Genomic DNA, 23,766 nt, shown 5'->3' with positions numbered 1-23,766 from the left:
TTTAAGATCTCTATAGAGAAGCGTTCCTTGTATTTGCCTTTTCCTTCAAAAGTGTTTCTTAAGCTTTGTGGTATGCAAATGATATGATATAATTGTTACACAATAGGCATGTTTATACATTCATTAATGCATTTTTGCTGTTATGCAATAAGTCTAGTGCCTCCAATATGAGGTACTAGATAAATTTCAGTAGCTGTGCTAATGCGTAGTATCAAAGGTGAACTTTTTTGTGATGCTTAATGCACAATAGACTAATTGTACTGAACATTAGTGCAGTAATGTGGTTTTGGCTGTATTGCACTAATGCAGAGAAGAACAGTCTACTGCTCATTATGGCATCTCGTGTAGATGAACCCAGCAATGCCTTTTGTAGTAATTAATGGGGTTTTGCATGTGTGTGTGATCTGCCTAAAGATTGCTGAATTGTCTTTCTCATAACATGCAGCTTTAGAGTACAGGCAGTCCTTGACTTGCAATGTTTCTAGTTACAAAGTTGTACACTTACAACGTTTATAAATTGACACCTTGTTTCAACTTTATGACGTCAGTTTCAACTTTACAACGCTTGAACCAATGCAATGCCACACCAGTGAACAAGTTCGTTGCGTCGCTCATCTTCCTGGAGAACATCTGCAGCCAAGACACCTGAGAAGACTCCAGCCAAGAACCCTTCAAAAAGTACAACCAAGAGCCTTTCAAAAAGTCCAGCAAAGCCACCTCAAAGAAGTCCTTCCAAATCAACATGATTGCTATTTACAATATAAACACATTAATGTAGCTATATTACTTATCTATAATTGATCGAGTACAAAATTCTGGTGTATTTTTAGTGAAAACAGGGTATTGGGCCTTGGTTCAGGAACCAATCCCCCATTTATGACATGGTTTCTTATGAGGATATTGGTTCCAAGTTGCAGCATTTCAACTTAAGACGCAGTTTTCAGAAACCAATTGTGTCGTAAGTCCGAGGACTGCCTGTATATATTGTAGTATGGATGCTGAAATAATGAATAAATAAAGCCTTTTTTTCTTAAGTAGCATGTAAAATATTTTCAGTAATGTGTTCTGCATCATCTAAAGATTAAATGTGAGCTTTATATAGGCAAGCAAGCTTTTTAAAAAAGTGCTGTCATTCATGTGAACATTAGAAGCCAGAATCAATATCCTAAGACTGATGTTTTATACAGAAGATTTTAATTAAATACACTTTATGTGGAAATCTGATTTTTCCTTAAGAGGAGAAGGGATGCTATTCTCCTAGAAATTTTGTTGCAAAAGTGAGCTGTAGGCATGAGAGAGTTGTTTCATGGATTTAGCAAGCTGTCCTGAACTCCTGCCAAGCCTGCATAGCTCCCAGATGGTTAGTAGTATGTCTAAAGAAAACAATTTTGCTTATTTTGAGGAGGCTTGGGATTTCACTTTGCTTAAATAAACATTTGCATGAATGATCAGATCTCATTCTCTGAAGCGATCATAACCATATTTCTTTTTCAAACACGTTGGGGTTTTTTTGGAATTTCAAGGAAGGAGAGAGAAGATCATGTTTTGAAGGAAGACACATAATTTTAATTGTAATGGCAAAGCCTACATTTGGTAGATAGAATTAAGTGTGCCATGGTGTTCCAGTGTTATCGGCTCAAGTAACTCAGGAATTTAATTATTTAAAAAATTCAAACCGCTTTTAAAACATGCTCTAGTGCTGGAGTTTGGATGTTTGAATGTGAATTATGAATGGATTAGGCTTTTGTTTATATGAAACTTAAGTATGAATATAGTATTGTGTACAAATTAGAACATGAATTTATTATAGGCCTTATGAGATTTGCCTCAGATTACATCAAATAAGCTTTTTAATTCTTTTCATATGTTGTCCATGTACTATGATAAAATAATTTCCTGTTCTTTAAAAATAATCCTTCTAGAACAAAGATTAATAAACAGGCTTCTGTTTTAATTTATCATATCATGGCTCTGGGGTGACTGATACAGTTCTCCTCATAGTAAATGTAGATAACCTAGATCTATGAATCAGGCATGTTTCATAGAGACTTGCTTTTCACTGGAGGAGGGAAGTCTCTTGATTTTCCTTGTCTGATATTTTTGATGAAGTGAGAAGAGCAGTTGTCTGTCAGTCACAAATATCTACTCTTAATTACAATTGTCTACTCATCTGTCCATTAAAATATGAATGTGATAAGCAACTGTGTTTGTCGGCATCAGTATGTCTCTGTTTTGCTTGAATGGCAGCTATTAATAAATAGTATAAGCCTCAGTCAGTTAATGTTTTAATTGAAGTTTTGAAGACGTTATCTGTTGCTATCTCACCATAGCCATCTAGAGCATTTTACAGATGTAAACTAAAACGTAAAACGAGTTGTTTCTCACTATTCAATATGCTATTCCATTCTCTTTTATCCAGAGTGCGCTGGTAAATATCTTTTTATAGATGGTGCATCTGCTAGTGAATTAGTTCTTCACATATTTGTAATAGACCCAGAATGAGATGGTATATTTGGACAAAGGAACTGTGTCTAAATGCGCGTGGACATTTGGTCCCCCAGGGACAACTAGTGGCAGTGCAACTTGCGCCACTGCTAGTTGTCCCTGGGGAACACCAATGCCACGCATTACCCTGGGTGAGGAAGGGGAGGCTGGGGCCAGTACTGGGCTGGCCTCAGCAGCCTGTCCTGGGGGCTTCCCAGGGCTGCAGCCATGTCGCTCCTGCCACATGGAACTTGGCCAGCAGCAGAGTATGGCTCCAGCCAGCTAGGCTTCGGCTTCAGGCAGCACACACAGCTGCCAATGTGCATGCCTTTACTCTACAGGTTTTTCTGATAATCCCCTGGATAACCAGAGAACAACAGAACGTCCGATATGTGGCGCCACAGATGCGTCTGCGGCACCACATACTGCACAGTTGCGCTCATCTGGATGCGGCCAGGGAGGTTACTTACTGTAATTTTTATATTGCTCTTCCCAGCCCTTCTTGCCATCTGTAGCTTGCTTCTTTAGAATTACGTTTTTGATGTCCCTCATCTCTTGCCCATGTATGATTTGCATTAAATGTGAAGGTCATGGGGGAAAAAAATTCAAAACAATCTTAAATGTTTAAAAAAAAAATGCTGTGGGGGGTGGAAATAGCAATCAGAAGACCTGGATGGAATATCTGGGGATTAAATATTTAAATAAATAAATTGGATGGTATATAACAGAGTATTCCAGTAGACAAAGGTCTTTGACTTTGTACTGCCTTTCAAGGATCAAAAATCCTTCTGGGATGATTTTTAGTCTCGCAATAAGGATCTAATATCTAGGAATGAGCCCCCCAAAACGGGATACATTTAGAGAAGCAGAATGACATAAATAATTTGCTTTCTTGAGTGCTGTCATTTGTGGTCACCTTGTCTTTGCCTCACCATAACTTCTGAGAATGAGACGGTACACAATTGAATGAATGAGACTGTTAACAGCAGGTCAGGGCTTGCATTTGGCAAGGAACTTCAAAAGCAAAACTACTTGGTGTTGGAAAGGAAAACATTTAGAGGGAGCTAAGTGAGAGGTTTTTTTTTTCACAATCATAAAGAATATCATGAAGACTTTTTGTCTCAGAGAATGAGACCAAACAGACATGGAACAAAACTACAGCTATGATTTTAGAAACAGAAATTTTCATTTTATTAAGACAGTATATTATTAACCAACCTGTCAAACTTGCATGAGCTGATTTTGAAGACAGATGGAAGATTACTTTTTATGGTAAAATGTCATTATTAATACGAATTAAGGCTCTCTTTTTTTTCTTTCCTGTACAAATAAGGCATCACTTTGAGCCAACAGAAAATTCTTCTCCTTCCCTGCCCCCTTGTACATCATTGCACAATTTGTTGAGAAAATGTGTACCATAGAATGTTAGGTAGGAATAATAACTTGAAGCCTGTGGTACTAATAATACTTAAAGCATAATGGAAGATCATTTGGGCAGCTCGCCAGAAATGGCACATATTTTCTGTGCTGTTTTGAGGCTTAAAGGGTTCTTTTTGAAATGATTGTCCTTCTGAATCTGGTTCAATCAAGTAAAATTTCCTGGGAGATGATGTGGTCTAGTAGGCTGAATATAGGTCTAGAAGCAATAGATCTCTGAATTCTTGCCTCTGCTTTGGTGACTTATAGTGTGAAAAGCATAGATAGGAATAGGGAAACAGTGTAGAGCAGGGGTCAGCAACCCCCCAGCAAGCGTGACCATTTTGCTCAGCACGCCATTGCTAGCCTGGGCTCTAAGCAGCTGCTACCAGCTGTGGAGTGCAGGCTGCTCCCAGCAGGCAGCTGAAAGGCTGCAAGAAGACTGGGCTCCCTGGGCCGGCTGCAGCTGGGAGGCTGCAAACAGCTGCTCCAGGCTCCAGCACGTCTGCACTCCAGCACCTTTCAAGGTAGTCGTGGTTTTTTGGCACTCTGGCCAAAAACTGTTGCCTACCGCTGGTGTAGAGAGTTGATTTGTCACCTGTGTGATGCAAAACAGTTCTACGGAGCATGTATGCTGTGAATGGTAGTGTGGTTTTCTTCTCTGTGACTACCTTCCTGTGGTACCCACGAGTAGCTGTAAAGCAAAACTAGAAGTTGCTGCCAAGACAGTCGGACTCTATTTTTTTCCCCGATTTTGATACACTGTACTTTACATCTTTTTAATATATTAACTAGTGAGTCAAAGCAACCTCTCCTGTCTACAAGGGGGAAAGCTTGACTGTTCTTCAATTTAATGTTGAAGGCTATACCTCACTCAAGCAGTCAGTGCTGGGATGCATCACCAGAGAAATGATACCACATGCAGTCCTTCTACAAGAAATGCATATATAGAGAAGCTGCGGAAGATGAAGCTTTCAGGCTACAGCCTTGCAGACCATAGCCAGCTGGATCCATGACCTTGCTACTTCTGTCAGAAATGACCTGTCGCACACTATGAAGGGACATAATACCTCCCTGAGTCTAACAGAATGGAGTGCTGTCCAGGTCAGTGCCATAACCATCAGTATATACAACCCTCTTTTTGTTATGGCTCCAAGCTTCATAACAAATTCTGGAACTACCTTATCTGGTCCAGCAGCTTTACCATTCTTGATCACTTTAATAGCTGTGTCATACCTGTTGTCAGAGACTGGGAGCAGTTGGTGTTGGGTGATTTAAGTTGTTCACAGTTCGGGTGTCCAATCATTTCTGTGTTGCTTGCTTGGGTGGTTGTACACGCTGGAGTTGCACAGTAATTTCATGATGGAGTTTGCTGACCTAGGACAATGTCATTTTATTTTATTTATTTATTTATTTATATACACACAAATTGAGAACCATTCAACACTAGAAATATAGGGTTTGGTTTGTGCTTTTCTTACAAAGGTACTTAAACTATTTAAATTCTGCCTGTATGGAAGTACTGCTTCATTATTTTTTCTATTGCTGTAGAGCAGGGGTGTCAAACATAGGACCTGTGGGCTGGATCTGGCCTATAAAGCCACTCTGGTCTGGTGGGCTACCACCAGGCCACCAAAAGCTGGGGACAGTGAGAGCTGCCATGCTGTGAAATTCAGGGTCTTCTGGCCCTGCTGGCCATGGTCATTAGCAACAAGCTTGGGTTCTTGCCACCAGACCCTTCCCACTGCTAGTGGACCTTCACTGCCAGACCCCTTGCCACCAGCGGGGGGCAAGGCCACTAGACAGTCAGAGGTATTTGTGTGTGGGGCCCCAGGCATGATAAGCCTTCAAAAATGGCATCCGGTCCCATGATCTGCCTGCAAAATTGGCCAGCTGCCGCCTCGAGTTGGGGAGATGCCTATGTATGGATGACTAGTGCTTTGTTTGCGTACACCATTGTAGCAGCATTACTTCTGTGTATAGGCAAGCCCTACTCTTATCTTCCTTGAATGAAGTTCAGAAAATAATTAGGAATAGCAACTGGAATATTAATTAAAACTGGAAAATTCTGATAACCTAGTTGGGAATCAACACAGTTTAATTCACCAAAAACGGTTCTAATGTTTTCTGGTCTGATGCTGAATTTATCCCTTTCTTAAATTTATTCTCTTCTGGGAGTGTCTGTGTTTATTGAGAAGTAGACTAATTCACTCCACAGTAAATTTCTTGTGTCTGTACATGTGGCCCTGTTAGGAAACTAAGTAACTCCATAGCAGGGCAGTACTTACAAATATAAGTATTATCCTGTTGCAGAGTGTTTTACTGTGCAGCAGTGCACATATAGATGCTGATGTGGCTGGTTAGAGCATGAGGATGCTCCAATGCGGGGGCTTTCTGCTGGATAGCCCTGGCTTGGAGCACCCGTGTGCCCTGGCCAACCCCTCTGCAGTAAGTTGAGTTGGGTCTGAGCAACCCTGGGCTATCAGGTGTCCCCCCTTGGGCCCCTTGCCACCTGGGGCTGCTCCACCTCAACTCAGTGTGCTGTGGTCCCAAGCATATGAGCAAATGATGTGCCTGGGAGCAATAAACTCTGGCACAGAAAGCACCAGAACTTATTGCTCCACATTAATTGCACTTACAGACATACCCAGTGATAACTAAAGTTTAGCAAAATTTACTCTAAAGTAAAATGATGGTGCCTTGAGAAGGGGGCTGCACTAGGTGACCACATGAAGTCCTTTCCAGCCCTACTTTCCTATGAACTAAAGCAAAATATTAAAAGATACTGGTGGGTACAGAGGGGAAGAAAGAGATTTTAATGTGAAACTTGCTAACTGGCTGCTCCTTGCTAACTGGCTGCTCCTGAGTGAGAGAGAGTGTATTGTATTTCTTATTACAACCAGAATATATGGTTGTTCAACAGATATTTACTGGAATATCAATTTTACAACTAGATCTTACATCCCAAATAAGGTTTTTGTGTTTTGTTTTGATTTCAGTAGCAAGTCTACACATCAGTGTTTTAAAATAATGAGCTAAGTAATTTTTCAGTTGGAATAGAAACTGTAGAAAGGAGTCTTACCAAATGGCATACTTCACTTCTGAGATAGTAGTCTTTATTTCTGTTTGTGGAACACCAGTGAATAATTTTTGTAGAATTAACACACATGCCTATTTTTTCATGTGTAAAAGAATCAAAACAGTGTCTTCTTTTTTGCAAGGTTTTCTACTTCTGGTGGTAGTACTGTACTTACAGTTTTCAAAATAATCTTAACTTTGGAGAGGGGTGCTACAGATCACACTGCACTCTCCCTGTGCTGCTGTAGGAATGAGTGCCAATGGTGGCTGGCTCGTAATACCCATCTCTCTCTGACCCAAATTGGCTCTCCTCGCTTCGTAGCCCAACAAGATTGCTGACCACTGCCCTACAAAATCCTACCAAACGGCTGTGGGGATTGCCACTGTCCTTCAGTGATTTCCTTTTTTTACCTTGAATTGCTTTGTCTGTATGGAAGTGGAAGTAGTGCCAGTAAAACTGGTCATAATTTTTCATTTATTTATTTATTTATTTATTTATTTATTTTATTTATTTAATACTAGATGGAAACATTGATATCCATTATTTGTATTTCTAGGAATGACTGCCTAACATAACCCCTTGCTTAGAATTAAGGCCCCCCGCCCCCCGCACAGTGCACAGCCCCTTCCCCTCTGCCCCTCTTCCCCATAACAGTAGCGTCTGTAGGGTGCTCAGGGCCCATTGCTGGTAGAGCTCCCCCACAGCATGACGTGGCCCTGGTCACCTCAGGCCCAGCACCACCTACGCTACATGGCACGGGCCCGGCTTAGGGGCATGTTCCTTTGGGCAGCAACAGGCCACTCTTGCTGCCACCCGGCGTCCAAGCACTGCACATGGGCTGGGCTGAGTCCTGCCTCCAAAAACTGTCGTCTTCCATGATTAAAATGAAACACCACTATATAGAGAGAGATCAGCTGGATGATGTGTTATTGGGCTGTTGCTTACTGGAAAATGGCCTAATGCCTCATTAGACGGTTTCTCAATACCAAAGCTGACTAAACCTTGAAGTTTTAAAACTTTGAATACCCTTCATTTGAAGAAGTGAAATTCTAAATATTACTAATGCAGTCATTTGTTAGTAGTGATTATTATTTGCTGAAAAGTCTATATTGACTGTTTCAATTCTGATGAAAATAAAAGACTTTGTCATCCATATTTCAATAGCTTGGTGGACTGGGCTGGAAACAAATTCAAAATAGCAAATTTGTCAACAGTTATTACATGCATTTTGCATTTTTTTCAGCTTTGATTTTAAAAGAGGTCTTGTTATGTTTAATCCCAAATCAAGGCACAGAGAGGATGGTTTTGCAGCTAAGGAAATGGATAGAGATTGTGGAGATCCTGTTTTAGTTCTCATCTCTCCCCTAGGCTTCCTGCTTTTTGCTAGATTACTAACACCGTCATTTCACAGAAGCACTCAACCTGTGTTTAAGCACCAGAACAAGTAAACCATTTTTTCCAGAATAGCTGAGCATGTTGAATGCTGACTTGTGAAACTCAGCCCCTGCATAGTGGAAACAGTTGAGTGCTGAACCCTTTTTTAAAGCTCTGGTTCCAGTTGTACATACTGAGCACTTGAAAGTCTAATCTTAACCCATCTGTGCCTCTGTTTTTTCATCAGTAAAATAGTAGTATTTTCTTATCTTGTAGGGGGTTTGAGAAAAAACGCCAATACTTTGGTGATGAGCATCATATTAATACTTCCGTCAGTACATAGTTACCTAGTCTCTACCATTCATAAACATAGTGAGACTGTAATATTGTTTTAACAACTACAGGTACTGGGAGGCTATTCACAAATGGGATGAAGCACTTCAGTTAACTCCAGAGGATGCTACACTTTATGAGATGAAATCGCAGGTAATTCATGCCAATTATTTATCAATTTAGAAAATCAAAAAGAAAAAATACTATATTACGTATTGCAGATACTGCATAAAGGTCTGTCATTTACTTTTGTATGTTAAAAAAAATCACAAGTGTATGTAAATTCCCAAATTTAAACCTTTAAGCGATATTTCTTAGGTCTTTTCTCCTCCCTCAGCACTGTAAGATATCTTCTATAGGTAGTGAGATTATTGTTGTCCTTTCCAAGCATGACACAATAACAGTGTGACCCAGAAATGAATTTAGTCAATGTTAAAATATGAGAGAGAGCAACTTAAGCATTTAAGAATTATATTCATCACAGTTATGTTAGCAGACACTCTGGTAGTTAAGGTGTCTGAATATAACATAAAAAATCCGTTGTCACTTGCTGAAGAATTAGCTTAATGTAAAAAAAAATGTTGATTTTTGTGTCTTCTTATTAAAAAGCTAAATTTTGGGAAAAGTACAAAGCTTCTGTTCAAGGACTGTTTTGGTGGGTTAAGACTCAGTAACAGTCAACTGTACACTAAAACTTTATTATGTAACCATTTCTGTTGTAAACAGTGAGTAACTTCTTGCCACTAAATCTGGGCAAAAGCATTCTAAATATTTTGTGCCTCCTGTTTGCCAAAGTTGATAAATGAGATTTTCCATTTTAATTGTACATAGTCAGTGATTTCTAGATTTAAAATGAGGACCAGTTAAAAGGTCTGGAGGCAGGCGTGGGGTGGGGGAGAGATTTGTATGTTCAAGCATTTTCCACCTTGTTCTGCTTCTCATTTAAGTTTTTCTTAAGTCATTTTTGTTTTACATTCAGACTTCATGGTCTGTACAGACGGTCAAAAAGCCCAAGGCTGAATCAGTTCAGTCTTTGCAGGTTAGTCTAAACTGCAGAGATTAAACCAAGAAGCAAGTGAACAGACAGACTTTTGATTCAGGAAATGCAGACACATGCCTGCAGTGGCTCAGGCCAGGAGCCGGCAGATGCTAGAGCATGCCTGCCAGCCGCTGCCAAAGGAAAGGTACCAAAGCTCCAAGGCTCCTCCCCTTCCCTGCTCAAGCAGAGGTGGTGTTGCCAGGCCCTGGCCCTGGGCTAGCATGCTGGAAGGTGGCAGTTTAAATCCCCTTCTTGGCCCACAGGGGATCCCAGCCTGGGTCTGTTGGGGGGGGGGGGGCGCGGAGGTAGTGCCTCCCTGGTGGGTGGGGGAAAAAGGTAGTGGTATTGACTTCATAAAAGCTTGAACAAGAATAGTTCTTTCTGTGAACCAAGCATGTGTTGAGCATAGCAATTTGCAACCTCATGCACATAGCCAAGAACAACCAAAAACCTTCACCTAAGCTAAGATACAGCCCAGTAAAACACAGTAAGAGCAGATACAACTTGGTATAACTTAAAATGTACACCAAAAAGACAAGAGAAAGCCTTGCCATAAGTCTTGCGTAATCCTGAGGGCAGTCTGTTTCCTTACAGCCAGGTATTCAAAAAGTCCTCCTTGAGGAATCAGCCAGTGGTCCTAGGTGTTGGAGTGGAGCTATCCCATAGACCTCGTCTCTTAAGCAGGGGGCATGACCAGCACACTGAGCTGGGGAAGTGGGGATTAAAGCCCCTCTAAGACCCCAGAGTCCAAACTCCAGCAGGGGTTTCTTGAGGGGGGGGGTGCAGTCTCTCTCAGCCTGTTGCCCCCCGCAAGCCCTGCCCCAGGCCCCCAGCATAAAAAAGTCTGGAAGGGGCTGCTGCCTCCCTCCCCCCCCCCCCAACACACACACACACCCAGCTGCAGTCCCCAGCCAGGTTTCCCACCCCCACCCCCTTGTAGTCCAGCCTTCACTCTTCTAGCTAGGGAGCAGAAAGACAGGACCAGCACTGCTCTCTGGAGGAGACAGGACCTCCCAACCCAGGGCTACAAAGCATCCTGGGAAGCTGGGGAACTGTGATTTAACTTGAACTAGAAAGGGGTCTGGGACAGAAGTTCCATAAACTGGTTTGACTGAAATCCATTAAGTCTGATACTGCATTCAACCAGGTTTATCTTAAACTGTTTCTGCCATTTTGAAATTGGTTATATGCTGTGACCATCTATTCTGTTACATATATAAACCAGTTTCTGTTCACCTAAATCGGTTTACATGCAACTTCCGGCCCTAGCCCATCTGGCTGGGTTGGTTGGTTGTTTTTATTTTCGTTGGAATTATTTTTGCTAATATTTGCGCTTTTTCTTTCAAAAAAATGTTGATTGCCAAGTAGCATTCTGTACTGCAGTACATTCTAATTTTGCAGATTCCAGGGAACAGCAGGAGCAAAGCAAATGAGATGGAGGGTCAGGAACAACCATATTATATAGACTGAAAAACTTTATTTAGATATTAAATGTTGATGGTAAAATTAGAGTCATTGCATAGTTCAGAGTTGCAAGGCAATACAGGCCTTATTGCACATGGTGCATAGTTGTATATTAATGCAATCTAAGTTAGTTATGTGTCCTACATTAGCCTGAAGTACAGTGATTAGAAAATTTCAGTGCAACATTGTGGTAAGAAGAAAGACAGAACCACATTAGCATGGAATGGGCTTATTTAGTCTTGAGAAGAGAAGATTGGTGGGGGGGGGGGGATTTAAGAGCAGCCTACAACTCGCTGAAGTGTGGTTTCAAAGAAGATGGATCTAGACTGTTATCAGTGGTGGCAGATGACAGAACAAGGAGCAATGGTCTCCAGTTGCAGCAAGGGAAGCTTAGGTTAGATATTAGGAAAAACTTTCTCACAAGCAAAGGTAGTAAACCACTGGAACAAGCTACCCAGAGAGGTTGTAGCATTTCCATCCTTGATGGTTTTTAAGATCCGGCTAGATGAAGCTTTGGTTGGGATTCATCTATTTGGGGATGGTCCTGCTTTGAGCAGCAGATTGGGCTAGGTCCCCTCCAACCCTCATTTTCTATGATTTTCTATGATGTGGCCAATTGGTTAAATCCAGCCCATGAAGCCATGACATCTGGTCTGAAAGGCCTCCTAGAGGGGCTGGGAATTCAGGAGTGGAGCCACCTTGAATTAACAGAGACCCATTGGAGAGGCATGTTGGTGGATGAGTGATGGCTGCGCTAACTGTCATGGATTTAATGACACAGCTTGCTCTGCCACAATCAGATTTGGCCTGCCATAAACCCTGCAGTTCAGATCTGGCCAAAGGGAGTGGGTCAGTTTAATACCTCTGGGTCCAGCACTGCCAGAATGTCCAATGTCTCAGTCTCTCCAGGACACATGCCATGTTTGGGATGAGCACACCACAGGCCACTGAAGTGTGCAGTCATGCCACCCCCACTGTAATGCATGCTCTCATGGGCACCCCTCTGCTGTGCAGCCTGGACTTACCCTCATCTTCCTGAGCTGTGCTGCATAGCTTGTCTCCTAGGGCAAGGGCACAAAATTGAAGCCAGAGGGGGTGTGGGGAACCCAGAAACTGTGACAGCTAGAGCAATGGGGGTTGTGGTGGCCCTGGTAAGAGCCCAGGAGTTGCAACTTAACCCCTCATGGGATGGCAGTTGGACTCCCCTGCACCACTGGATTAGTGATAGGGCAGGGAAGGGACAAGCAAGTGAAGTGAGAGAGATGAAAGAGAGCACTGCATGTGAAAGGACAAAAGGCCAGGTCAGAGCAAGGTGAATATTTTAAATTAAAACTGAAAAAATATATATTCTAAGGAAAAAAATGACTGGAAAATGTTAAAAAACAAAACCCACAGTACAGAATTAGGGGAAAGGGAGGGGCAAGGGGTTTAGGAAGAAAAACCATAGTGCCATAGTTAATTTTTTAATAGGAAATTTGCTTTATTCCAAGCTAGAATCTATACTCTAGACTCTATTCTGTAGTCTGTACTGCTGGTAGAAACAGGATCTAAAATCTGTGCAAGTCACAAAACTGCCTCTTGTGAAGTAATGCTTGTGTGACAGATGAGCACCTCTTGTTCCTTAAGTAGAGGCAGTGACTTCCTTTGTGGAGCTGCACAGTGGCTATCTTATGTGTCAGGATGGAGACGGTAGCTGCAGAGTCCCCCACCCTCACAGCATTGTGTTCTGCATGAATCTGCTTTGATAGATATGTCAGCTCGACAGCACTTTTTCCCTCAGGCCACACACAGAGTCTTGTACTGGAGTGGTGTTTTGAAACGGTGTTTTTTGGGGAAAAAAGTGGTATTGAGATGCCTGGGATATGTCAAACCTCCAAAGCTACTGTTTCAGACTGTCTGCAGACTGAGGGAGATGTCACAGACTGTTACAATTAACTCAGGTTTTCAAGCTTTTATTCACGTGCATTCACATTGGAAACTTACCTTTTTAAATCAAAGCCAATCCAATGACTCAGGGCCCAGGCTCTAAAGAATATGCCTCCCCCTGAATCTGGCCCGGGCCCTGGAGGGATCTATAGATCACATTCCATTAGACGTATGAGGCACTGAAGGCGAGTGAGTCATGCTGAAGCAGTAAAGCTGATCAAAGAGAGGGAATTTTGTGGTTGAAGATACTGATGAAAGTACAGGAATGAAACCAAATCTTGGGCAAATGCGTGAACTGTTTTGTAAGTGAGAAGTTGACACCATTGCCAGAGTCCCAGAGACCCTGGACATTTCGCCTCTTTACTTGAAGAGGTGAAATGCTCAGGGTCAAAGAACAACCAAGAGCTGGAAGGAAGGGCTGTTTATTTTATATTGATCTCTAAGCTCTTATGTGTGTTTTATGCCAGTGCTCCAAACTGCTTACAGTTAGTGGTAGATATTTTTCAGCAGACACCTCTTAGCTGGAGGAAGGCACAGAAGCTAGGCAGATGGCTCCACCAATGCAATTCAAGAGCAATTTCTGCTTTACTCTCAGCTGCTGAGGAAAGAGTAGAATATTGGGATTTCTACAAGCTTCTGTCCCTGAATTCTGTGTGGTTGCTCTTCGTGCAAGCCTTTGGCCTTCAGGAGTTTTCTGTTGCCTTTGCTAACACCCAGAACTTCACAGCTTCTGCAGGGAAGTATTTCTACACAGCCCCATTGGTTGATCTTCTCTCTACTTTTTTAGGTTCCTCTCCTCTTCCAGAATCTGCCTCTGCTGCTGCCCTAGTTTTCCTAGGTACTGTAATTGCATCATTTAGGTGAAAATTAGTGTGATTTGTAACAGTTTCAGAACTTTCTGGGTAGTAATGAAAATTTAGAGGTGTTAACCAAACTCTCTTGAAACTTTTGCTCTGCTGCTGTTTAGCAAAGCTATGAGCAGAAACAGGAGCCCTGGAACATTTTTTTCCCCAGAATTAGGAAGACAGCACAGCATCAGGTTACACTTGGAAGGTTAGCTTCACAACTTTTGTCCTGCAAATTTAACTAAGAAAAAATCCATAGGAATTATTGCTTAGAACTCACCAGTGGATTTTTTTAAAGCCCTGGATGAAAAGATCCTAATAAAACCCATGGGGTGCGTCCACACATGCAAGCACATGCGCTTGCAGCATCTCAAATAGAAGTCGTGCAAATTTGAGCTGGGGCTTTTTGCCTCAGCAAGCATGTTCGGAATGCACTTTGTTGTGGAGCAAATTGTGCCACTTGGGGCAAAATAACCCTTCTGGGGCCTGGCCAGTTGGTACCTGGGGATACTACCCCTTGTGCCAGATGGACTGCTGAAGCAGCCCTGAGAGTTCCCTGCACCCTTTACCCACTGTAGCAGTCTGGCAGTAGGGGCTGCTGCCTGGCTGTGACCTGCTGTATACTTGCCAGACCCAGATGGGGACTGCACAGGCAGTAAAGCCATCTGCCTCTCTGGGCCAGCTGCCAGTGGACTGTGGTTGCAGGGTTGGCTTCTGTGTGCTGCACTACTGCCACGTGTCCCCACTGCCCGGCCATCTGGGCAGCTATCGCCGGGAAGATGTTCTGGGTGTGGTGGCCTGCTTTGAACTGTCAAAGCATGTCCTCCTGGCCCCGTTTGGTCAGGAGGTCAGCCACAGCCAGCTGGGTCCAAGGTGCCAGCTCTGAGCAGGCAGGGTCCTGCCACTGGCCTCCACAGCAGGAATTCTGGTGTTCCCTATTGGAAAACTGAAACATCCCTGAAAAAAAAAAATCCCAAAGTTGCTCTATAAAATACCCCCAAATCCATGTTCCTCCACAAGTAAAACAAAAGACCACTATAAAGAGAGACAAAGATGATGATCAGTTGGACAATGTTTTATTGATGTATCTACAGTGTTAAAACAAAGTCTCTTATCATAATAATAAAGTGAACTCTAAATACAGGTTTCATGAATTCATGAATATATATTTTGCTGCTGTCCCACAGGTGCAATGGCCCCCACGCAGGGGCCAAGTGGCCCCCTGCAAGGCCCACATGCCTCACCCCAGCCCCTGATTGCTGTCCCACCTGGCCCCCTCCCCACCAGCTGCTGCAGCCCCCTCCCCCGATAGCTGCCCTTACAACCCCAGGCACTTAAAAACAAAAAACAAAAAAAAACAAACAAAAAAAACAACAACCCAAAAACAGAAAAAAAAGCCTCTACTTACCTGAGAAGCAGGGGTGGAGGGGCTCTGGGGCCTCCTGGCAGAGTTCCCCAGGCAGCACAGGACAGTGGGGGGCAGGAGGGCCTGGGCTGGGGCTGTTACCTTGCCCGGCAGCATGCAGGTGGGGACCTAGTCAGCCGGACGGCAGTTGGAGCTGCTGGTAAGTGCCAGGGTGGGGCTTGGGTTTTTTTTTTTAAACTATGGGGGGGGCACAAATTGGGGGGCTGGGGTCAGGGGCCTCAGGGGGCCTGGCAGGGGGTTGAGCCAAGCAGGGCAGGGGTCGGGGGGCCTAGGGGGGCAGACAGGGCTGGCAGGGGTCCCCTCACCTTGGTCCCCTTCCCCCTCCTCCAGCCCCCCAACCCTTTACTCACCAGCACTGGAGCCCTGGTGCTGAACACGCTGCCTGGCCAGCTGCATGTTTCAGCGCCAGGGCAAGGGTCCAACCACAGAGACACTCCGGCAGCCAGAGCATCTCTGTGGAGCACCCAGCCTTCGGTTGCCTCATGAATTCAAGTTTCACTTTTTAAGCTTTGATTTTTTTTTAAGACCCCCAGGTATCCAGGGGTCTAATTTTCTTTATTCCCGCATGTGCCTCTTGCCCCGCCTGAAAGGGATTTGAGGCAGGGCAGGACACATGTACATGCTCGTCTGGATGTGGCCAAGCAGGGAAGAGAAGTAGAATTCCCTCCATTTTATAGATTGGGGAGCAGAGATTGAGAGAGGGTAATTGGCAGGCTAGAGTTTCAAAAGTGAGATTACAGTGTAGGGTTTTTTTAAGCTATCTTGCATCCAGCAGGCACCTGCTACCAACAGTGTGGTTAGCTCCAGTTCAGTGGAGACTGTTTGCTGTAAATTTTAAAGACGTTGGCTTCCAACAAACCAGATGACATAAGCCAGGGCCTTTTGCCAGCCCAGCCCAGAGCTTGCAAGCTGGCCGTGGCTACAAGCTGGAAGTTTCTGCCCTGTGGAGCAGCCAGCTGCTTGCACTCATCCTTGCTATAGATTCCAAACCCCTCTGCAGTGAAGGAACCAGAGACAGTGAAGCAACAGGCTCTGCAGTGGAGGTGACAGGCAACACAGTGCTGTTCTGTGCCACCAGTTTCCTGTGCTGGATAGTACCTCTTTATGAGCTGGATATGGCCTGCAGGCCATCGGTTGTCAACCTTTGACCTAAACTGAATTAGTGGTTCCAGGACTACCTTAATCCCATTTGTTTGTAGGAGCTGATTTGTAGCAGCAGAGTTCATTCTTCATTTTTTTGCATCCATAAAAGCCCTTTTCCAATAGCCTACTTAAGTACTGACATCTAGGAAAGTGTAAATCAAGTCTGACAGTGTATAATTATGTGGGCACCATAGGCTTTGCAGGTGGACATCATTGAAACAGGAAGTCATTTTTGCAGAGCTGGGTTCTTAAAAAAAACTATCTTTAGAAAGCTATTGGAAAGATAACTATATATTTTGTAAAAAATGCCTTGATCATTGTATTAAGATCATTGTACAGGATTGAAAATTAAAGTAATTTTCAAAGCAGTTAGGTTCCACTGTTTTTTGTTTATTTTTTCCTTATATTTTTGGAAATTAATAACAGTTAATTAGAAATTAATAACAATGGAATACAACTAGATAGCATAGCACTTCCCTTTGTCTATAGTTAGTTTTGTTTTCTGATACTTTTCCTGCATTTCTTAAACTGTAAACGTTCCTGAATAACGCCCCCCCTTTTTTTTTTAAGTAAAAATATAGCTACTTTTGGGTCTTAACTAAATTGGCAGCATCTCTATAATGCAAGCAAATGGCTATTACAGATGTCATTTGTGGTATGGCTAGTATTAACTAGCTTCCAGTAACCATAACATTGTGTAATTTGATGTCCTTTTTACTTTTTTAAGGATGCCAATATGAGCACTAAAAATCTGTTTTTTGGTGGGGGAGTGGGATTTGGCCAAATCAGGTCATGTAATTCATTCCAAAAAGTGTTATGGTTAGTATTTTAAATTGTGGGGGGTTTTTTACACTTGGGTTTTCATACAAAACCTAGCATGTCAGTAAAAATAATAGAACTGTTAGGTAGGTCAGTAAGTAAATTAGTTTAATTAGCTGTTGATTTGGAAGAACAATGCTTTTTTGGCAGAAAAGTATTGAACCTGTGAGAGAGAAATCTGCCGATCTCATTGTGCAAGATGTGCATGCGATTCTAGACTAGGGAAACATCTTTTCCTTTTAGATATGAGAAAAACATAACCATTTTAGATATGGTTTCAGGATGAACAGTAGAGATGGAACTGTTGTATAAATCTTTGCATATCTGTATAAATCTTAGTTAGGTCTGTTAAGGGAACTTATGTGAATATGTAGCAACTTTCCAGTTCAACAGGATATATGCTGTCAGCAGTAATTTAACATATTGCAAGAATACAAATCACTGCGTTGTTTAATAAACAGCTCAAATAAATATGTGGGTAAAGGACACAGTACACATCTGTAAATATTTACAAAAACGAGTTTAAGCAGTCAGCTATCCATATATTCATTGAACATGTTTCATTTTGTTGGACAGATCTTCTCACAATTTCCAAAGAGAGCAAATGGAGTTTGAAAGGGCCTAATTTTAAATGGAAGGCATAACATTCATGTTTCTAGAAACCCCTATGGGCATAGTGTGATTGCTTATGTACAGCTTGATTCAAAACCCACAGAAGTATATGAAAATATTTCCACTGCTCCTAGCTGTCATGAATTCATTCAAAATTAGATGCAGATATGACATGGATTGTTTTATGGGTGCTGTATGATGTCATCCTTTAAAGATGCAATGCAAAATGTACAAAGAAAATGTTTTTTAAGTTCACTCACCTGACCCATTGGGGAAAACTTTCTCATTGTTATGAGAAAGTTACCTAAGCAAACAGCAGTCTTCTAGATTTTTTGTCAAACTTTATAAGCTTCTGTCTACAATATTAAGTTGATTTAAAATATATTTTCAGTACTTGAGGATAGCGATGATGATAATATTGTATTTCAGATGTTCATAGTGGTATACAAGGAACTTCATGTAGTATGCAATTTTAGGAAGAGTCCTGTAAATTCAGTGACGTTAGTCAAGTTTCTTAGACAGCAGCTGGATAGTTCTGTTAATGCTTTTAATAAGTTAGAAAGATGAGACCTTGAACAGTTTTAGACATGTAGACACTGATTAGGGCTGTGTGAAATTTCACCGGGTGTTTCATTTCAAAGCCTTTCAAGCTTGAAACAGCGAAATCGAATGAAACAAAAGGCTTCTAAACAGCTTTGAAATGAAAGAAGGACATTCAGAATATTCTGAAAGTTTTGAAACCTTTTGAGTTTCAAAGCTGGGCTTGCTTGGTTTCAGCGTTGGTCCCAGGTGGCAGCTGCAGCCTCCTCTCATCCAACGCACAGATCTGGGGGCCTGCTCCCCTGGGAGGGCTGTGGGGCTGTGTTGGACTCCTCCCAGGGGTATGAGCCCCCAGATATACTTGCCAAATGAGAGAAGGCTGCTGCTGCTTCCTGGGACCAGCAGCAATCGTCCCTGGCACTGGGCTCAGGCTGTGCTCAGCGCCAGTCCCAGGTGGCAACCTGAGCCTCCTCTCATCCAGCGTGAAGATCTGGGAGCTCACACCCCTAGGAGGAGTCTGGCACTGCCCAACAGCCCTCTCGGGGGTGTGAGTCCCTGGATCTGCACCCTAGATGAGAAGAGGTTGTGTCTTCTACCTAGGACTGTTGCTGGGTGCAGGCTGCACCCAGCACCAGGGAAAATAGCTGCTCTCGTCTGTCCCAGGTGGCAGTAGCAGCCTGAGCCTCCTCTCATCTGGTGTGCAGATCCGGGGATTCGCACTCCCAGAAGGAGTCCAGCACAGCCTGGTAGCCCTCCCGAGGGTATGAACCCCTGCATCTGCTTGTCGGTTGAAAGGAGGCTCAGGCTGCTGCCTGGGACAGCAATTTTCTTTGGTGCTGGGCACATCTCGCACCCAGAGCCAGTCCCAGGTGGAAGAGGCAGCCTCCTTTCACCTGAGGCGCAGATACAGGGGCTTGCACACCTGAGAGGTCTGCCGGGCTGTGCCGTTTTCCTCCCAGGGGTGCAAGCACCCAGATCTGTGTGCTGGATGAGAGGAGCCCCAGATAGCAGCAATGATCTTCTCCAGTGTTAGGCGCAGGCTGCACCCAGCACAGGTCCCAAGCGGCAGCAACAGCCTCTTCTCATCTGGCACACAGATATGGGGGGCTGCACTCCCGGGAGGAGTCCAGCACAGCCCCGCAGCCCTGCCAGGGATACGGGCCCCCGGATCTGCGCACCAGATGAGGAGGCTGCATCTGCCAGCAAGTGTCAGGAGTTTTGCTTTGAACAGTTTGAGGTGCAGTTTCCTGGAAACCTCTGCACCCATCTCCTTGAAACTTGGCAGGCCTTGTGCTCTCAGAAGGGGCTATCATTCATGCAATTTTCATCCAAATCAGGCAAGAAATTACAAAGTTTCAGGCATTTTCATGATTCCCCATTATAACCTATTGGTGAAACATTGAGATGCGTTGAAACAGCAAAACAGTTTCAACGAAACAAAACAGGACAGTGCTTCAAAACAACAATGAAACAAAATACTGTCCCTTGGAAATGGCAAAACAGACATCCCAACTAAATGACTGTGTTTTGCAGAGCCCTAACTGATTTTGCATCAAGCTTTATAGAGGAAGACTGTAATGAGACTTCCCCACCTGCCCCATTGCCATTTGTGAGATTCATGCAGCCCCAGGAGTCTACCTGGATTGAACTTGTCCTTTCTAAAAGGCAGTCAATTTTAAACAGATAATTCCATACAGTGGTGTGAAGTGAAGGAGAATAAGGTATTAAAAAAAAAAAAAAGATTGGTCAGCTGTGGGCCCATTTTAAGTCAGGGATTTTCATTTATTTGTTTATTAAATTTCACGAATCCATCATCAGCCATCTTCATAGACCTTACTAGTCCTGTGACAGTTGCAACAGAAGTAGGTCTTAGATAAGGATGTGCAGGAAAAAAGACTTATAGAACAGTTTAGATGTTTCATTCATAATGGATGATATGAAAAAATGCTTGAGGAGGCTTATATGTGAATCGGACAAATTAAATATCCATGTTTGTCATGGTGGAGAGAAGGAAACCATATTGACTGAGTAAAATACAAGATAAACAAGGAAGGAGCTGAATAGTGAAGAGCTGTAAAGGTGAGACCACACAGCTCAGACCTGATGCAGGGACAAGGAAACTAATGAAGGAGTCTGTGGGATTGACATTTAAAATCAACTAGCTGGAGTGATGTGGGTGCTGTTACCTGGATTTTAGATGAACCGGTAGACAAGAGAAAATAAGAGGCAAAAGAAAGCTACAGCCAGCTTTTTACTGCCTATGCACCAAAGCACAACAATAAACACTTATCCTGGTGTTTATCTGGGTATTTGCAACAGTGCAATATAGCATTTAACCTATATCAGCTGGAAAGACTCAAGGGTGCGGCGGAATCATCTTGAAACTATTGAGTACGCTAATAAATTTCCCTTCAGTATATACCTTGTATTTGTACATGGTTTATTTTAATAAACAATCTCTAGTTAGGTTTATTCGTACCTTTTATTTTACTGAGACATTAGGAACTACACTGAACAACTTTTCTGATGGACTTGGAAGGTGTCAATTAGATGAGATTCATATCCTTATGAATATTACAGTTATGGATGGGGTAATTTCTTATCTGCTCCTTTCACCACTTTGGAATGTTGCATGCCACAGATTTCTTTTCACATTATGGGTTTCACTTTTGCAACTTATCTAAGAAACTTTACACAACTATATTTAATTGCCAGTCACTACTACTGACATTTTTGTGCTAAGGCTAGGATATCTTGGATTATTTTTCTTAATACTTTCTTTTATATGGTCTCCTTTCTGACCTTTGTTCTGTTCAATTTCATTGCTGGCTTAGTTGGACATGTTGATTTGTTTTGGGGTTTTTTGTTGGGTTTTTTTTTTTTTTTTTTTACTTTGCTGACCGGGGTAGCTGAACCCTGCAAAGTGTTCATTCTGTGGTCACTCAGAAACAGGCCTTGAGGCATTCTGTTTTAGCCACACTTTTACAGTCTGGCCTGGGTCCCTTCAGAATGGCCACAATGTCAAGGCAGCAGAGATGTGGAAGGGATTGCTATGATGCAGACAGGCTTCAAGAAGAAGTGCAGTTGTGTAGACATTATTCAAAGGTCTGGGTCTTAAAAGATGTTATATGAGAATGATGACAAGCTGGAAATATGGATTGCATGTGGATGGGGCAAGAGAAAGGAAACATTAAAAGATGATGCCTGGTACCTGGATGATGAGAAGGTTAGTGGTTATGCCCCCTGCTAGAGAAAGTAGGAAATAAAATTGTTGGGAAAGTAAATAAAAGTTTTAGGTTAAGTCATGTTTCATTTAATTTGGAGATGAATTGTCCAGGAGGAGGTCATGACAGGAAAATAACTCTGCTTGATCTGCTTAAAGTTTTTATGGGGGGGATAGGCAGTTAGAAATAAAACCTTTGGCTGTGATCAGATAATTTGATATGGAAATAAATACAATAAGTGCAGCATTACTATACCAACTTTCTACAAAATAATTTTATAAGGAAAATGGTTCAAACAGCTGCTCCTATACTCAAGTAAAGACTTGGTCACTGGAGGCCAGATCCTATTCCACTTATTAGGAGAATAAGTAGCCTTGAGTGCCTAAGTGCAATTCTTTTCCACTCTGCAGTAAGTGGATTAGTTCCCATTCTTGCTACTCCTCTTCCTTACTACTTTTTTGTGACACAATCTTAAAATGACACCATGTTACCAAAATGAATTTAATGGATTTTCAGGACTTGGACAGGGTACAACAGAATCACATTAAGATGCCTAAGTCAACTTGGAAACTTAATGGCCACATCTACACGTTCATTAATGTGCCACAGTAAGTATGGTAATTAGTTCAGTAATTATGGTGCATTAAGTTTAGTACCTCTAATAACAGGTACTAACTTAATGGGCTGTAAGCAGCGCTACTGCACGTTAGCACGGATTAATGCTTTGTATGTGACCCTTAATGCCCATTGGATTGATCTACTGTGCATTAGCACAGTTTATGCCAGCCATGCTAATGCACAATAGAATTAGTCCAATAGGAATTATGCATCTTGTGTAGACGTGCCCCTTAGGTAACATCTACTAGAATTTGTCCCTAGATATTAGCACGTGGTATGCTATTCAAGTATGCATAAATGCAACCAGATATATGGGGCATGAAAGAGTACAAGTAAACTATGTCAGAATTCTGTCTTGATAGAATTAATCCAGACAGAATAAAGCAGAACAAAGACTTAGAAAAGTAGGGCTGGAAGGGACCTGAGGGGGTCATACTACAGGTTCACTTACTACTTTTTATTCAAGTTCTGCTGCCTCAACTGTGAACTGCCAATAGCAACAACATCACAATTTCTTTATTTAATTTTATTTTTATACCTATTTGTTAGTGCCCTTATTAGTCACTATTACAAATTCCCTTTTCCTTGCTAATACAGTTAAATTGCACCTCAAGATTTCTAATCCATATAAAATCCAAATGCCAGAAGCAATCTGATGCTTCTCTTTGAAGATGAGAAGGAAGGATAATAGTTTCCAATATTAAACTCTTTGATTCAAAATTATGTGAAATAATATACAGGTCTTACTGATCTGTATTGTTTTTGCCTTTGATCTCATCTCCTAGTGAGAGCAATTAAAAACTAAAACAAAAAAACACAACTCTTAAACTTCACCAGAAAAATAAACACATTTTTTTCCAACTGGTATCTGGTTTATTCGCATAAGTTAGGCACTGCTTTTTGAAAATCTAACTCTTAATTGAAGGGTTTGATTTTTAATACCATTTGTGCTAAAGCCTAAATTAAAAAAAAAGTTCTGGTATTTTCTAAAAGAACATCAGTTCCTGCGACTGGAGCCGCGTGAACAGGCTGCGTAAAAAGGCGCTCGAGTTAGCGTGGAGTTGGTGTGGGAGGGCACGAGACCCTGCCTGCGACCCCCCCCCCCGGCCCAGAGTAGTCAGCTCCAGCCGTAGCCAGCCTACCAGAGGCATGACACGGATGGGCATGCGCCGCACCCCTCGGGCTCTGCGGCCCCCACCCCCATCGGGCACCTCAGAGACGGCCACCCAGACGGAGCCCATGGTTCCGGGCTCCACACAGACGGAGCCCCTGGCTCTTGGCTGCGGGGGCTGCCTGTCCCTTTTTCAGGCTCTGGGGCCCAGGAGCATGGCCACTTCCCCTTCCGGGGTCTGCTCCCTACTGGGGTCTCTGGCGCGCCAGCTAGAGGAGCTCCAGGCCACAGTCCAGAGACTGCATGCCATCAG

General features: G+C 42.8%; 1 protein-coding gene across 2 annotated transcripts in view; it reads left to right on the top strand.

Moving 5' to 3' along the window:
- Positions 1-23,766, top strand: part of TTC33 (tetratricopeptide repeat domain 33) — a 79,736-nt gene that overhangs the window by 36,820 nt on the left and 19,150 nt on the right. For both annotated transcript variants that reach the window (XM_090037989.1, XM_090037990.1), the window contains exon 3: positions 8,758-8,839. In XM_090037989.1, the coding sequence (XP_089894115.1) occupies positions 8,758-8,839 (82 nt within the window). The remainder of the gene's footprint in view (positions 1-8,757; positions 8,840-23,766) is intronic.

This window comes from Crocodylus siamensis, chromosome 3 (genome assembly GCF_052110815.1).
Source record: "Crocodylus siamensis isolate JL-2025a chromosome 3, ASM5211081v1, whole genome shotgun sequence".
Classification (NCBI taxonomy): domain Eukaryota; kingdom Metazoa; phylum Chordata; order Crocodylia; family Crocodylidae; genus Crocodylus; species Crocodylus siamensis.
This window is presented reverse-complemented; position numbering and strand designations above follow the sequence as displayed.